Raw genomic sequence first — 16,760 nt, 5'->3', positions numbered from 1 at the left:
TTGAAATGTTATTTCCCACAAATGCAGCAACTGTAAACAGGAAGGTAACCATCTTGCTTATGTACCCATACTTAAAACTGCTTTCATTCCTAAAAAAATACTCATGCCATTTGGCACTACAGTAGATAACTTACTGAGATCCAAAACTTCCAGTGTTTACTACTAGTCAAGTCTATGTTAGTGTTTCACATAACAAAACTARTAACTTCAAGTAACTAACATCAGCCCAACCTTGTCAGTATACATTTCCCAAGTTAGTTAAAGCTTGCTGCATAATTAACCTACTCATAAGTCATGTGAAAAAGTTCCCTTACTCTACAAAAGAGCTAAGTTAACACCCCTCATTTGAATTTACACATGAAAATATTAAAGTACATTCAAGACATAAAAGTTTGTCATTTCAGGGATGCATTCCCAGCAGACAAGTTTGTGGTTTATCAGCTTACATGACTGCTTACATGATTTGTTTCCTTAGAATTGTGCTATGCCCTTTTTTTAGCATGAAGGCTGAACAACCAGCAAGAGACTGTCTAGCTCCTTGCCCTGCTCTAAAGAGAAATGCAATGTTCCCAGACTGTCCCCTCAGATACTTGTGTGGACTGAAAGCCTTGGAGTGATAGAGGTTTCACCTGAMACACCCTTGATGGTTACTCTTTATCATAATTTTCAGAGTGCAAGCAGCATTGTTCACAATGTGAGTCCTTCCCAGCTGGGGGACATATTCTTCCAGAACAAGTTTTGCCCTTCAATACTAACTATGGAGTCCTGAAATTTATYCCAAGCTTGTAACATCAACAAAGTCTTAGCTTTACATACAAACCCTGCCCTAGCTCTCCATGTTTAGTTTTGGTCTTTCTGTTGATTTCTATTTAACTCCACTATACTCTTAGCATAGTGAAAACAAAGAAATTTGGACAGACAGAATCAAATGTCTTATGCAGATTTATGAATGCAAGAGAATTTAAGTGAAATATTATGTGAAAGTAAATCAATGGGAATTGACAGCTATCCCAAAGTATAAGAGCACTGAGAGTTCACTTAAACAATCTCATTTCACAGTCCTTATTTTGAGAGATTCTTCTAGCTCTCAGCTTACATTGCCATTACAGTTCTGTATTTAAGTAGTTATGTGTATCTATCACAATGCTAGATATACATTCCCCAAATATATATACAGTTATATRGAAATGTGCTGCTAATGTACATTTTAATCAAGAATTTTTAATACTGCATCATTTGTGCAGCTCGTTTAAAAACACTCTTCTATGACCGGCATAAGAACTAAAGATTATTGAGCAGAACATTTATACCTGTACAGGCAAATATTAAACATAACAAAATTATAAGCAGATACCCTATGAGGCACCTTGGTCTGTCAGCAACTTTGTCCACAATTGTAAGGGAAAATAAGTCTAGTACACACTATTGCTTTCTAAACATCAGTCTAATCCTGAATCAGTTGCTATGCTTGTAGCTTTAATGGCGGGGGGAAAAAAGGAAGTATTTTCCCAAGACACCCTTGTAAAGAGGAAAAAAAAGTTCACATCTAGGAACAAAGTCCAGATAAGGGCAGCCTGAATTTTGTCAGTACATGCCTAGAAATGCTGTTATGTTTGACAGTCTACCTTCTTGTACTTTTATTCCAGTGTAAAAGTGTACAAAATCCTACATGACTAAGAGATGGAGTATCCCATTTTCTGAAGTACCTTTTCACTATAAAGAGCACTATCAGGGTTAAAACAAAAAACAGAAGGCATAACTGTGTGTCAGACTGTTTTTAAGACATGGACTAGGAAAGCTCTACTGATAAACTTACTTTTAACCCTTTTTATGAAGCACCATCTCTTGAGGCAGAAAGCCCTTTGCTAAAGGGTACATATTTGATTTTCTTTTTCCAGTGATGACTACAGACTACAAGAAAGGATTTCAGTATTTTTTTTCCTTAGTGTGTCCACCCAYTCCAGCATTTCTCTTTAATCTCAAGAGAGTAGAATCTATAATCTAGAACTGTTTTGTTTATGTCACAATGAGTGGAAAAGGTGAATAATTAATGAATTCACAGCTTCAAGTAAAACATCATCAGTCTTACARAATCTGACACAACCAGACAGCCTTGGTGAGCAGGTATATCCTAACAAATCTCTCTGCCATCTTTTTGGCCCCCCACTTCCAAMAACTGGGCCAAGCAAAACCAACACACCTTCCAAAGCAAGTGATCTTGAGGAATTGCATCATGAAATAGACCTGCATCTCCAAAAAGCCATCTAACATAGCAGAGATGAGCAACATACTCAGAAAAAGATGCTTCCATAAATATCAGCTTGACCTACATATTTCGAGAAAAGAAAACTAGGAAAGTGATTTCCTGTTAAATTCTGACGTCTTTCRATATTTCCAATCAATGTTTTTGTGTCATAGCCACAACACCATTATCATCTGTATCATGTGAAGGAGACCAAAGTGCTATTTTTCTTCAGCTTTAGTATAACTTGAAAARGCAGTCAGCTTCATGGCAAAATACCTTCCAGTGCCATCTTCCATGAACAACAGCAGAGCAAAATGTCAAAATTTTGTAGCTGAAGTTAAGAAAAATTCCTTTGAGAAGGGCTGGCACAGCTTCTGCTCCTCAGAGCTTTAATCTAAGCAGTAAGATATTTTCAAAAGTGTATGAAAAATGTCAAACCCTAATCAAAACACTGTACTACCTTTTTTTCCCTACTGCTCACTGGAATATGAAAGACCACTGTATCTCTGTCAGTCCCTTCAAAGGTGGTGTTTTAATTTCCGAGGTTACATTTCCCTTGGAAGAGTGGTGAAACAAATGGGGACAGACACCAAACACCCACAAACTCAGTGTGGACTTGTTGGCCAACTGCCATTTCTTCCTCTCACCAGATCTATATTAACTAAATGCTGAATGACCAGAAATTCCAGTACAATAAAAGCATATGGATCACAGATGTGGGCAGACAAAGTTTTTTCAGGAAGCAAAATAGCAGAAAGTAAAATGGTAGTTACCTAGGGTCAGAAACACACCTGAAGTAAAGTTTTCTGATGTGTGTCTAATTTTGCTGCTGTTAACAGAAATGTATCATTCCAAACTGCTCCATACAATCATAATAGAGAATTTCCACTATCTGTTAACYTTTAAGCCATTTACAAGCTGGATACAATCCTTCTAAGCACTCATATGGCTCCCAYCATCACAGGATTCAGCATTTTGGCACATCACTAGAATGGCAATGGATATAATAATTTCTCCCAATTAGAAAACTCTATTCCCTGGAAAATCATTAATGTCTGTGGATTGATGACAACCAGATCTTTCTTCTTAAAGCTACATGCTTGTGTCTCATGAAGTATAATCCTCTATTTTCCACTTCCACCATTTTACTGTAGCTCCTCATTGCACTGGAAATACTTTTCTACAGTCAGTCTTAATGAATTACCTATCTGAGGCCAAGGCTCTTCCTCTGGAAGCACTGACTAGCCTGGATTCAGCAAAAAGACACTTTCCTAGGGTGCACAGTATTAAAAGAATGAACCCTCCTTTTGCTCCAGAATTACAGAACAYGAGCTTATTGAACTAACCTAAAAGGTTTGAGCATGTTTCTTATCTCATATCTAGGTTTGGTATTTCCCTGTTCTCTAACAGCATCTGTCCCCATCTTTTCATCAGTCCACTATCCCTCCAGAAGGCCATAAGTCATCTCCGTATGTCAGCACTGACATTGGCAGTGATCACTGGAGGAAGATCTTTTGGCCAGGCCCTATACTGCAACCCATTCTAGGGGGAGTGGATTGGTCTAAGAATCCTTTAACTGTTTGCATAGAGCTTCCTAAGAAAAGCTGCTTTTGACTTTGTACTTGTACAGTGGGTATTCAAGTCAAATTACAATAACCATAATTATTTAGTTGAATAATGGACATTATCACACAAACACAAGGCAAGATTCTTAAGACAAATATATAAGCAAAACCTGCAAGTTTTAAAGTAAACTTATCCAGTTGGCCCTCAGTGCATGAAAAGCCTTCTGGGTTATAAATCTGCTGATACATAAGATTAAGAGATATCCAAACTGTCTCAGTAGAAATCAGCACTGGTCTGAAAGCAAAGTCCTGCCTCTGTTGTTGGTACCTTAGGAGTCTCATCATAGTAGTGTCACCCTTACCATTCTCATTTTCCYGACACATTCTGCTACAGGTCAGACTTACAGCAAAAACAAAGGTAATGCTCACTGTCTTTGCTCTCTCTGCAYCACCTGAATAGGACAAAATTTACTAAGTCTCAAAACTACATGTAAAAAAATTAGCAATGACTCCCAGGTTGGTTTTGTTTGTCTGTCTCAAATAGCACTTCCTAAATATTCTCTGGTATTTATATTGTTTGAAAAAACTTTGTACTTAGCAGTGCTCCTTATACACAAGGAAATAAAAGAAAAAAATGAAAGAGAATTTAAATTAAGCCCCCCACCCCTTACTATGGGGTACAAATTTCCTAAACAATCTGTTTACRTTTTAGCAGTTGCTTGTATGCCTCCTTCATACAGCTCCATGAGGAATGAACTAGGACATTTGTTGCTACAAGGCAACATTTGTTGCAAAAGGATTTTCCAGTATTTATAATTAACCAATTATTTTGTCAAATTCTTCAAATAAATTTCTCAATATGTTAGGACATTGTTTAAAGTATATAAAATGGAATCAAAATTTGCAACAGAGCTCCCAAAAATAGCAAGTAATGCCCAACTGTATTGGCTTTATAGATAAAATACGGCCAAAGCTTTGAAACAAGCACTGGAAAGAGTTTTCAGAATCAAGGGACCAATAATGACACAATGCCCCTTCATTTTCATCACATCATGATTATTTAAAAACAGCAATTGAAATTGTGTTATATTCAGTGAACTGGAAATTAAGCAGTGGGGTTTTTGCTTTGTAAAAATAAGAAATTTTAAAAGTGTTCCACAAAGTTGAAAGATTGCAGTAAAATACCTTTATCAATCTGGAAAGGAAGTTGCTTTCACCAGCAGCCTGAAATTAGCCATTCCAGTACACACAAAGTTTAGGAATCACAGGAGTTTCAGAYTGTTGAGCAACAATTGATTTTAGCTTAAAATTATCACAGATGTTTTGAACAAAATAGCCTCTTCCTGGGAGTGACCTAGTTTTCAGGTCAAGGTTATTTGCAAATCACTTTCAGAAAACTCTCAGCCTTGGCACACAATTTATTGTAACCGAAATAACAGAAGTCTTGTTTGGAAGACACAGGTGAAAAATGCATAATGAGTCAATACTTTTMAATTAGAAATAAGACTCATGTCAGAAAGAAATAGCACAAGGCTATGAGAATTATATGTTGAAAAAGTTACTGATTAAGCTAGACCAACAACATTTAACTTCTAGGTCACACTAGGATTGTCTTTCATCCTTATTCTTTTTTCCCTTCGTAGTTTTATTAGCAGTGTTTCACGGTATGCTTTAGATTAATCTTAAAATATTCAATTGTGCCACTGTAGACATCCTAAATATCACAGACACCACCAATTTAAGAAAATATTTTTAGAAATTTGTATTTCCTACCAGAGTATCAGCAAAGTTGTCATCAACTGCAGTCAGCAGAATGCATGCACATTATATCACTACAGATTTTAGTGATTTAATTTTATTATATAAATAGATATGCATTATAAGAACTACTGTGCTCTCATACATGACCTTAGCAGAAAGTACTTTCACTGTCAGTAAATCAMCTGATTTAAGATAAATTGGAATCTATAGTTTAGCACCCTTCAAGAAAAAAAATATGGAGAAATGACCTGAGGCAAGAAAATCAGTTAAATATTAATGACTCTATACTTAACTAAGACATATAGCTAACTCATGGGGGAGGAGAAGACAAGGGGAGAATCAATCTTTTAGTGCAGCATTCACATTTCAGCCATYTGTAGATATCCCATTAAATTTACCATGAGCATTTGAGATTACTAAGCATACAGAAAATTAAAATTCTACACCATAAGGGACAGCCTAATTAAATTTCTTACAAATTGAAAAATAMAGAAGCAAATGCATAGTACATGCTAAACTAATAAGTAGGAGACAGGCTATATTTTGAAATCCAGACCCAGATGGAAGGGTATATGATGAGAGACAACTGCTGACAACAGTATTTAAAGAAAGCAAAGAGCTTCATTTGTAATTCACTGACTCATGCAACTGTGAACTCAGCCTAATCTGCTSTTGTCATATCCTAGACTACTGCTAACCTCAATAAACTCTGCAATTGTGGAGACTGCAACACCTAACAAGGCCTTTTAAGCTTAAATGCTCCTCCCAGCTTCATTCGCTCCTTCAATTCTTCTAAAGAGCAACTTCTCTTTAAATGAATCATTAATAACTGAATTACACACATGGTGTTCAAATAGAGCTCACYAAATCTATAATTACCCCAGGAATTACCCCAAAATTAGAATTTTATAAAGAAAAGCCACACATTTGAAATACTGCCACCTCTTACCTAAGACAYGTATTACATTAGTAACATCCCGAGCTGGAGAGAGGGAATTAATAAAAGAATGYAAGCATGCTCTGAGTGCAGCAGCCTTCCTCAGTGTTACTACAAATTAAAACACATCTTCCAGGTGACATGGCTTACTCAATTCAAATGCATTCTACTTTCTTACTAGATACTTGCTCAAAAGGTAGATCCAAACTTCATGGTTAACTGCAATTTATTTTGGTAAATACTTGTTTGTATGGAGGTTAATCACCTCCCACTGAGCAAAGACAAAGAACTACACAATGATCATGCAGACTGATACAATTTTGGAAGTTCTTCCAAAAGCTTTAAATTTCAAATGGAAACATTTAACAGAGTAATTTCAATGGCTTCCTACACTGCTTTCCCTAATATTTTTACATTAATTACTTTCACAGTTAAAGCTTAATTATGTTTGAAAGGAAAACAGGTTAATACCAGCATCAAAGTGGAAAAGGACTAYTCCGCACAGTAATCAATTTATTAAAAAAATTCTTATCGACTGGATTGTGTCTGTGTGTAGTATAACTGCAAACAGTTGCTYTGAATTATTTTAAATTGTTCTAAATTTCACAATGAAATACTCCAATCTTCACCTGGAAATAACAAMCTTACTGAATTCTTCCCGATGACAGCAAAAAGACTTCAACTAACTATAGCAAATCACAGTTAAAATCTTCACTCTGACAGTGAGTTTGCCTAAATTCTAGCACGATTTCTTTAATAGATTTAGAAACACATTGGGGAAGACAGAGAAAGAGGGAAGAAACAGTTTTTTCTGTACCTGGCAAGTCTGARAAAAGGAGAATGCATTCATTGAATCCATTAGCGAGAAGACGATCCCTCAGCTGTTGAAGTATGGCAACTCCAATACAGAAYGGGAAGGAGGAATTTCCAAGCAGTAACGTATCCCACAAGTGAAAAATTTTGTGCAAAGGAAAGACATCTGCGTAATGAATAAGCACAATAAATRAAACTGTACAAGCATATGCACACATTAAGAAGGTTAATGAGTTGCCTGTATACTTCTTTCCTCTCCCATCCTGAGCTATTYCTTTTCCATTTGGGGGAAAAGAGGACTCGGCCTGATTAGGATCATATTTGTCTTCACATGCAGTTTGATTACTCTGGAAATCACAGTCTTCTTTCATTAATGAATACTTGGAAGCACAGGGGTTTTCACTTTTCAAGTACGTGCAAAATTAGGTAATTTATTTTTCTTTTGGTACAGTACAATTACATATTAATGCAGGAATATCAGTTTTTCACTAATAAGTGAAAGAACATATTAATGAGTTAAACAATAAGATCAACTACTTGCAATTAGACAAAAAATGAGCAGAATAAAGAAAAARCTGGCAGAATAAAGAAAAGACAAGGAAAAAAGCCTACTTAAAATAGCAGGAGTTTGTAAATAAAGCYGAAGGTGGCTCTCTTAAAATAAGCTATCTTCCAGCTAAATATTTTTAAGATTTTATTGCACTTGACTGTTTAAAGAAACCATCTCCTTGGTTTTCAAAATGTGGTGATTCTCATGAAAGGTATAGAAAAATGGACAACTGCAAGAACCAGTGCTTTACAGTCAAGATCTTGAGAAACGGCAATCAAGAATCTCACATTAAGTTCTTTGATATTTCATCAGAGAAATARTACATCAGCACTTTTCATTCTGCCACTTTTAAAATTTAAATTCAACTTCTGCCAATGTTGATATGACATGAAAAAAAACTGGAGATTTTTGAGAAAAGAGGTTTTTTAATTGCTTTCTTAATTTATTAACTTTGTCCTCTTTAATTAAAAGCTCACCAAATTATAAAGCTCTTTTTTTTTCCTAGTATACATGCACAAATATGGTAAATGAGTGCTACCAGAACAACAGTGTATCTACGYGCAATAAAATAATTATTATCTTCAAAAACAAAGTCAGTCTTTCTTACATTATTTGAGTAAGGGCAGGGTATGGTGGTGAGGTTTAGTTTTGRTTTTTAACGATCATTACATCTTTTTTCAGTAGTTAACAGCTTCCTCTGAATACACCCTAAATACTGCATGTGTAAAATAATCCAGATAATGATAACAATAATACAATACTGTAACAATAACAGCAACACAAAAAATAAAAGTAGAAATGCTAATTAATCAGGGCAGAGAGTGACAGGCACTGCTGAGTTTTACACTCACAACACATCCTTGCAAATTACAAGCATTGTACTAAGTTACCTATCATACCAATTAGAAAAGCTTCGGCTGAAAAAGTGAGAAAAATTAAGCTTAAGCAATAGAAGAACATTTAATCAGAGGAAAGAAAACCATACTCACGTGTAAACATTGTAAGAAACCAGGGAATCGCATAAAGCTGCAAAAGAGGGTGATGGGGGAAGAAAACAAAAAAAAGTTTTGAGAACTAAAGATGTCTATGACAATTATCAACTACACTAAAAATCACCTATTTTGCATGAATTTATTTAGAAAGGAAAATAATTGCAGTGGCAAATCCACTATAACAGAATTCTTAGCCCCTGAGAAGCTTTTCTCCTTCTGCAATTTTTCAAATCACTTGTTTGTAACACTGGTTTGAAAACAAAAAAAAAAACCAAAAAACCCAATCATCACCCTTACTAGGCTGGGTTGCAAAATATAACCTCCAAAGTCTTTAAGAACTCAAAAACCTGCTCTACTAAACTGTTGCAATTATCACTAAGCTAGGCAAAAATTAGCCAAGGATGTCTGAAAAAGCATAAACCAATTGGATTCAATACATGTTTTTGACAACAGAAGAAAATGGTTTTATAGAAATAATTACAGGTTCAAATCACTTCTGCCTTTTTCTGCTATGCTGGTATTTATTAAAATGCATACTTGTCAGTGAAGAAATTAGGGACAGTTTCATTCTCAATAAATGCTTAATAACAATGTAAGCATTTATGTAGTTCCACTGTGACCATTTCAGGGCAGATGTTACCCAAAGGTGTCCTGCTTCAGCACTTACACCACCATGAGACTTGAGCTACTGCAACAGCTCAGAAAACCTTCAATTTCTGCAAACTTTCATACTCATGACATCACACAGAGAAAGACGTGTTAGTAACTTACAACACCTTAAGAATTTTGATTTTTTCAATGAAGTATTTAGCAAGACAAAGACAACAGATTCTATTTTCTTGAAATATCAAACTGCAAAGAAAGTTCCCATAAATTTGGAATGCAAGAGTGAGATGATCATTGTTAAATTTCACTCAGTAGCACAGCTCATGTGCTATGAAGATTTACAGTAAGACATAAATATTAATACATTACTTTTTAACTCATAAAAAGTGCAAATTAATCCTGCTATTAAGCTTTTCCTGGAAGTAAACAAATGAGGAGCTGAAAACATAATTGATATTATGTTAATAAATGACCTATTCTATAAACTCTGAACTGGATTACGGGTTAGACTAAATGATGCACAATTTGCTGAAAAACTTCTGAGTACAGCTCTCTCTAAATTTTATTCCTATGCCTTCATCTGAACATCTGAGRTCTGAACCATACTGTCCATAAACTAAAGCAGAGTAAGTAAAGAAGAGTACACCACTTTTAATATTCAGCAGGCTTTGATGAAGCTTGTCCTCCAGCCCATCAATTTTAAGCATTCAAAATCCAAACCAAATCAATTTCAATCACCATTTTAATCTGATAAAATTAATACTATTTCCCTGAGTGTATCTTTGTCATGTGTTAAATGGATGGCATTCGAGGGAATAATAAAATATCCTGTTCCCTGAAATATCCCCTACAGTGGTTGTGTTCAGCTAATACCTATTTATCTGATTGTATGCAATATCTTGCTGCCCATGYAGTAGGAAAACAAGCCTAGTGGCCTGAGGCTCCTCTTTGCTTGGAGGTACATCTTATTTAAACCATATTATTTCCTTGGTACTTAAAAGCAATTAATTTCTCCTTTTCATATATTTGATTAAAATGTTTTACCAAAGCAGATCCTCATTTTCTCCTAATTTCACAAACACCCCTATTGTACATGCATTTACATAGAAATACGCAAGAAAATACATAAAATGTGAAGCTTTGAAGTTTACTAAAACGTAACCACTGCTTCACTCTAAACCATCCTYACCAAACCTATCAGCACTGACATGAAAAGTAGGTCAAACAATTTAAGCAGAAGGCGTCAGGTGAGCTTGTATTGAAGGGAGCTTTTCCTTTGATTTTAACAAATAAAATGCCTTAAGACAAGGAAGTGTTGGGARACCTGAAGCGATTATGACTGCTCTCAGGAAGCAAGGAAAGGAAAGGCACAACACGGGTGGCATTACACCACAATGGCAGAGAAAGGGAAGGAGGAGCTGCGCTGCCTCCAGGGCACAGCTCCGGGATGCGCTTGGACCGGGATGTTACACAGCGTTAGCCAATGCTGCCCTCCAGCGGCCGCCGCCCGGAACAGCASCACGCTGCAGCCCTGGAATTACGAGCTCCAGGAAAAAGAGGTTTGCAACCCTTCAGTGCTGAACCCTGAAATGTAAGGACGTTGTGGTTTTACCTGACGCTTAACTCTCCAGAGCTGGGAAATAYAGCTAATGTGTAATGTAATGTAGCATATGAGCCGCTGGAACAGCCTGAGAATAAGTCAGATTAAACAGAGCCTGTGAAACAACACATTTTTCAGAGAGACCTTGAGAGGAGCAGTGCCATAATAATTTTGCTTTGCTAATAAAATACAAGCTCTTTTGTGCTTTAAAGTAAGTAATTGGACATTTCTTATATATGAAGTTAATATATATATGAATATATATATATTAACACCAGTTCCCTTTCAAACAATCTTAATAATAAATCCACAGGGTTTTTTCAGTTAAAACTAAAATCTGTTGACCTTAGGCTAGGTTTCATTCTCCATATTTCCATTATCCCTAGATAAATGCTTTTGCAATAGCAATCTGTTATGATAAATTMTGCTCAGTACCTGAGCTGTGAGATGCAGTTTGTCGTTTTTCAGCAGGATGAAGATGTTTACTTTGCTATAGCTTGGTGGCCATGTTTTGAAAGGAGTGCACCTTCCATTAGACATAAAAGGTCTTAGAGGTACTGGTTCAAATCTTGATGAAAGCCTTTCCCATAACGATTTTTTTATTGCCTGCTAAAACTATCTAGACTGTTTTATTATTTGACTGTTCCTTCAGAATATGAGAGCTTTAGACACTTGTGTCTACAGAAGATTGAAATTTCAGTTGTAAAGACTAGTTCTAAAGAAATTTAGGCTCAGGGGATTTTGTTTGTAAAGAGATTTCAGAAGGAAGAAAAGAGTGAAAATGACTTAATGTTTGTTGGTAGTTATGTTAGGAAGCATTAAAAGGTACACACAAGCTTCTTGCTGTGTGAAAAGTCTGTAAGAATAAAGTAGCTCTTCTGSATGATCCAGGTGTACCTTATGAACACTGAAAGGAAGTTATGTACCTGTCGGCAGGATAATGTAAATGTATTATTTAAAATTCAACAATAGATTTTTGAAAACATCAAAAATGCCAATTTTTTTACAACTTCTTATTTGTGTGTGTATATAATGTGTTTACCAAAAAGTTCTAGGAAAGTTCAAAAATCTCTTTGAACCTTCCACACCTCTTAGAGTTACAGAGCTGAGATTAAGGTTAAATATCTACAGTTTTAAAGATTACAGCCGTAACAGGAGTAAAAATTTTTCTTGCAGTATCTTATAGAAGAATCCTCACCTGACTATTTGTTATTCAACAGTTTGAAACTGGAAAACTGTCATGTCTTCAGTATTATTAAAATAACTTAGAGATGGTAAAAATGATTTATAGATGTTGTTACCAATTGTTGACTCCACTTGTGGTGTGATGAGGCCCAAATAATTTTCTCAAGGAGAATAAAACAAATCCTTTTAACAAAATGAAAAGAAAAAAATCTACTATCTTATTACTAATGCTTCAGTAACTTCTGCATATACTTTATCTGTACCATATATTGTTTTATGGTTTATATGAGGTGCCAAAGTGAAAGAAGTTTTTCTTTTTTTCCCCCTATTAAATATATGTTTCTTTCTTTTTTCCTGTTGGATGTATTTTGACACAAAAATAACCAGAATTTTATTTTGCTGAGCYGTCCTAACAACTGTCCCATATGCTGCCTTTTGCTTTAATTTTCAGTTGTTAATAAAAACTAATTTTTTGCTTTCTACAGCTTCTTGAGGAGGGGAGGTAGAGAAGGAAGTGCTGAGCTCTTCTCCCTGGGATYCAGTGACAGGATATATTGGAATAATTCAAGCTTTCAATAACTCAATAATTCAGGGCAGATTTAGATTGGACTTTACGAAGCTTTCTCTAGCAGAGCTTGATGAAACGCTGGAAGAAGCTTCCTAGAGAGGTGGTTGATGCCCCARGGTTGTCAGTGYTTAGGAGTYATTTGGAKRATGCCCACTTTGAGTCAGCCCTGAGGTGGTCAGGCACTTGCACTATGTGAGTGCCCTAGGTTCCTTCCAAAGGAAATTGTCTATTCTACAAATTCCTGATCTTTCAGCTTCCTGTTCCACATTTTAAATATATACACATATATTTAGCTTCAATCCTATATGGYGCCTAGACAATCATATTTAAAGGCTACAGAAAGGTGCAAAAGATAAGGCAAATTGAATCACATTTTTAATACTAGTTTCTACCCACCTATATGTACCTACACAAACAAAACTTGTGACTGATCACTTTCCTCACAAGATAAAAATATCAGCAAGAAACTCCTCCTCAGATTCATCATCAGGTAAAGGTGTAACATGACAAACAGAGATAAAGTACTTCAAGGGCAGGATTTTTAAGATGAAGCCCTATTATTGACACCTTGTGCATATCACCAAAACCAAGCTATCGTATCTACCTGTGCCAGCAGCTTCAGCACAGTGATATTAAGGGATGCAATCAGCTTGCCTTTTATGTTAATGGATAGATGACAACCGTGGCTCCCTTCCATAATTTGGAGCTGAAAGTGCTTTAGAATAATTCATGGCTATAGCTGCACTTTTAGCAACATTGCACACTTTCTTGTTTTYCTTCAGTTTGAAATGCTCTGCTGTTTAGGGTCAGAATTATTCAGTAAAATAAGGAATGTGTTATAAAGCCTTATAAAGGGTGGGGATAGACTATAAATTTTGGGAGAATGAGAAAAGAAGAACTAAAATATTCACTGCATATATCATCCCTMTATTTGCATGTAAATCACATAGCCACAGCAATGTACTTAATCCAGGCACCACATCAGCTAATAATATTCACAATGACTCAAGCTTCAGCAGTGTTCAATATTCTGAGAACTACGTGACCTGAAGCAAATGAGAAGGGTGCCAGGAACACAATCTTTCCTGCAGCAGAGCCTGTATTCCAGTGATGAAAGATTAATCAGGGTTTACTTTGATAGGATTAGTACTCAAGCACGAAACTCTGGTTCAGATCTCATTACTACAGTGCATATCCTTCACCTTGATGGATCCTGTGCTGCCTTATTACAGTGACAAAAAATCACCTGTCTGACTAATCTAAAAGACAGAACAACTTTTACTTATTAAAAAAAATCCCAAATCCTGACAGATAAGTTAGAAAGGACAACCTCTCTTCAAAGGTGAGTGTTAATTTTAGAACTTGCATTTTTATTCAATGCCAGAGCTTTTTAAAAAAAAATGCCTCTTTTGCAATTGTTTATTAAATTACCTAATCATCTCTAGACTGTAATATTTAGAGACAAGGCTCACGTATGACTGTGCTTCCAAACGACTAGCACAACAGAAACTAAAATGCAGCAAAACATGTGATTTTAAATTATTTCATCTGACTTGTACCTTGGAAGTTTTCAGTGGAGAATTGTAACTGTATAAACAGACACTATGAGYTGCTGAAATATCAGGTAGGACCCAAGATGGGTTGTTACAAAGCTCTCACGTAGATTAGTACCCCAAACAAGGATCTGTAAGGCGGTCAGGGAAATTACACCTCTAATTCTTTAGTGGGAACTAGCATCCTCAAGAAAATACACAGAAGTGTTTTGGTCATCTGCAGTCCTTAGAAAATAAACACCAAGTGCATTTATAGAGTGATGCTGCAAAATTGATTCTCCCTCAGGAACTTAAATGTTGCTGTTAACCGTTGCACTTCATCTACCCAAATATTTACGCTTTCTCCTTCTCCTCACTTTGCTTTCATCTTCCTCTCACCTGTCCTCCTTGGATGCACATCATTTGAAATACATGTGCCTTTCTCAAACTCCTCTCTTTATAAAGCAATACACTGGCTTTCTCTTCTGTTCATTTTAACACCACTGTATTTCCTAAATTTTTATCAGTCAAACAATATAAATACACTAAAAACACACTGAAAATACAAATTAAAATTATATACTTCCTTTTCCATTACAATATTTGTAAACAGTGGTAACTAGTATCTGCCAGTCCAAAGTCCCACAAATTCTTTCAGTAACTGTGTAAAACAAAAGACTTTCAGAGGCTTGGCCTTGGTGCTCCAACTTAAAATAYCTCTTAATAAGAATAAGGCTTTTCTGATACACTAAACTTTGTATTGCTTATAGAAGCAATGCATATGAATTTCTTACTTATGAAATTTGTATTTCTAAATCAACATCTCCTGAGTTAGTTATCTTCTTCCATTTTGACCTCTCAGTCATCTGTTCTTATAACCAGCTTGTAATTACCAAATTTCCTAATGCCAAATACAGAATGATACAGACCATATCAATTAACATTATCTCTATGGCCTTGCCTAAATCTACTTTTCAGAAATGTCAGTATTTGTAAGCAGAGAAACATTTTTATTTTCRTTTTCTTGACTATACACACCTCTTGAAAAAAAGGAGGAAAGATTTTCTATTTTCAGTGATAGCTAGACGTGAGGCTCTAAAGAAGACCTTGTTTTGCTTCTTCCAACAAAGCCCACCCTCTCTACTATGTTTTGGCTGTGTTCTCAGTTTTCATTTTCCTTCATCTTAGTGACTTTTTTCCCAATGGAAGCATAGAACTTGTGTCTATGTTATGCACTTGTCCCGTGTTTGTGACAGCATTTTCCAAGGTCTGACATATCTGAAAGGTTGATGATCACTTGAGTGCACTTTCTCTATTACTTGCAAAATAATGTATCATTTCTGTTAATCAACAACATTTAATTAACTACAGTAATTTTGCTATTAGCACTTTATGGGTACATTAATTTTTGTATATTAACCCACTTCTCAAAAATAAATGCACATACAACTTTTAAGATAGATCTAAGTTATAATAACTGGTTAGAAGTATTTTTATTGTATTTACCATCCCAGCAGAATAGGAAGGACTAAAGCAGGTAAAACAAGAATCAAAATTTACCATTTWATCAGCATATTCAGGAAGGTCTATTAATATGAAAGTTTCACTTTTGTCAAAGTGCTACTGAAACAGTAATAGTAGAAAATGGAAAGGCATCTCATCCCAGTTTCCCTCATTTTACATTTCTCAATTCCTTTGGATAACACTTATTAGGACCTTTAGCACTTACATCTGGAATAAACCCAATTTCGTTGAGGTGGTTACTCAGCTCTGGATCATGGAATGCAATCATCTGGGAAAACACCGTCAGGTACTCTGAAATGACAAATCCAAGACTGTTGTTAAAAACACAAGCCRCCACATGCTGCCAGCTCAAAACAGAGCTGTAGGAAAGGAAAGCCACTGATTTTAAACCTACAATAAACCAGCAAATTAATACCGCCACTGTACTCCTTGTTACCATTATATTCAATATAGATGAAGAAACATTTAATTTCTCTTTTTTAGTACTTCTGAATTTGGATTTTTAACAATGGTTTACTTGGTTCACACTTAGGTTGTGATGTATGCTTGATATGCAAAGTTACAGACTTTAGTAACCAGCAAGGAGAAATATCCAGTATAAAAGATAAAATTTATTACATTTTCAGCCTGGCTAATTAGGTTGATGGGCACAACTTCATTAAGTTGTCCAAATAATTCTTGCTTTTAATTGGAAGAGAAGCAGACAGGAGAACACAGGACAATGACAGATTTCTCTCTCTGTTCTGCCCCCTCCTAGTTTTGTCCACACTGTCACATGCTCCATTAGAAGAAAGATGAAGAGGCAGTAACATTGCAGTTTTGTAGCTGATGGCAATTCCTTTTCCTCCATGTTCCCAAGAACAGAGTAATCAGGGCCTGGAC

General features: G+C 35.6%; 1 protein-coding gene across 2 annotated transcripts in view; it reads right to left on the bottom strand.

Annotated features, from left to right (window-relative positions):
• TBCK (TBC1 domain containing kinase) overlaps positions 1–16,760 on the bottom strand; it is a 95,676-nt gene that overhangs the window by 35,660 nt on the left and 43,256 nt on the right. For both annotated transcript variants that reach the window (XM_057379093.1, XM_057379094.1), the window contains 3 exons: positions 16,084–16,169; positions 8,861–8,897; positions 7,326–7,487 (listed from right to left, as the gene is read on the bottom strand). In XM_057379093.1, the coding sequence (XP_057235076.1) occupies positions 7,326–7,487; positions 8,861–8,897; positions 16,084–16,169 (285 nt within the window). The remainder of the gene's footprint in view (positions 1–7,325; positions 7,488–8,860; positions 8,898–16,083; positions 16,170–16,760) is intronic.

Source organism: Malurus melanocephalus, unplaced genomic scaffold (genome assembly GCF_030028575.1).
Source record: "Malurus melanocephalus ecotype Western Australia unplaced genomic scaffold, MMel_1.1 scaffold_386, whole genome shotgun sequence".
Taxonomy (NCBI): domain Eukaryota; kingdom Metazoa; phylum Chordata; class Aves; order Passeriformes; family Maluridae; genus Malurus; species Malurus melanocephalus.
This window is presented reverse-complemented; position numbering and strand designations above follow the sequence as displayed.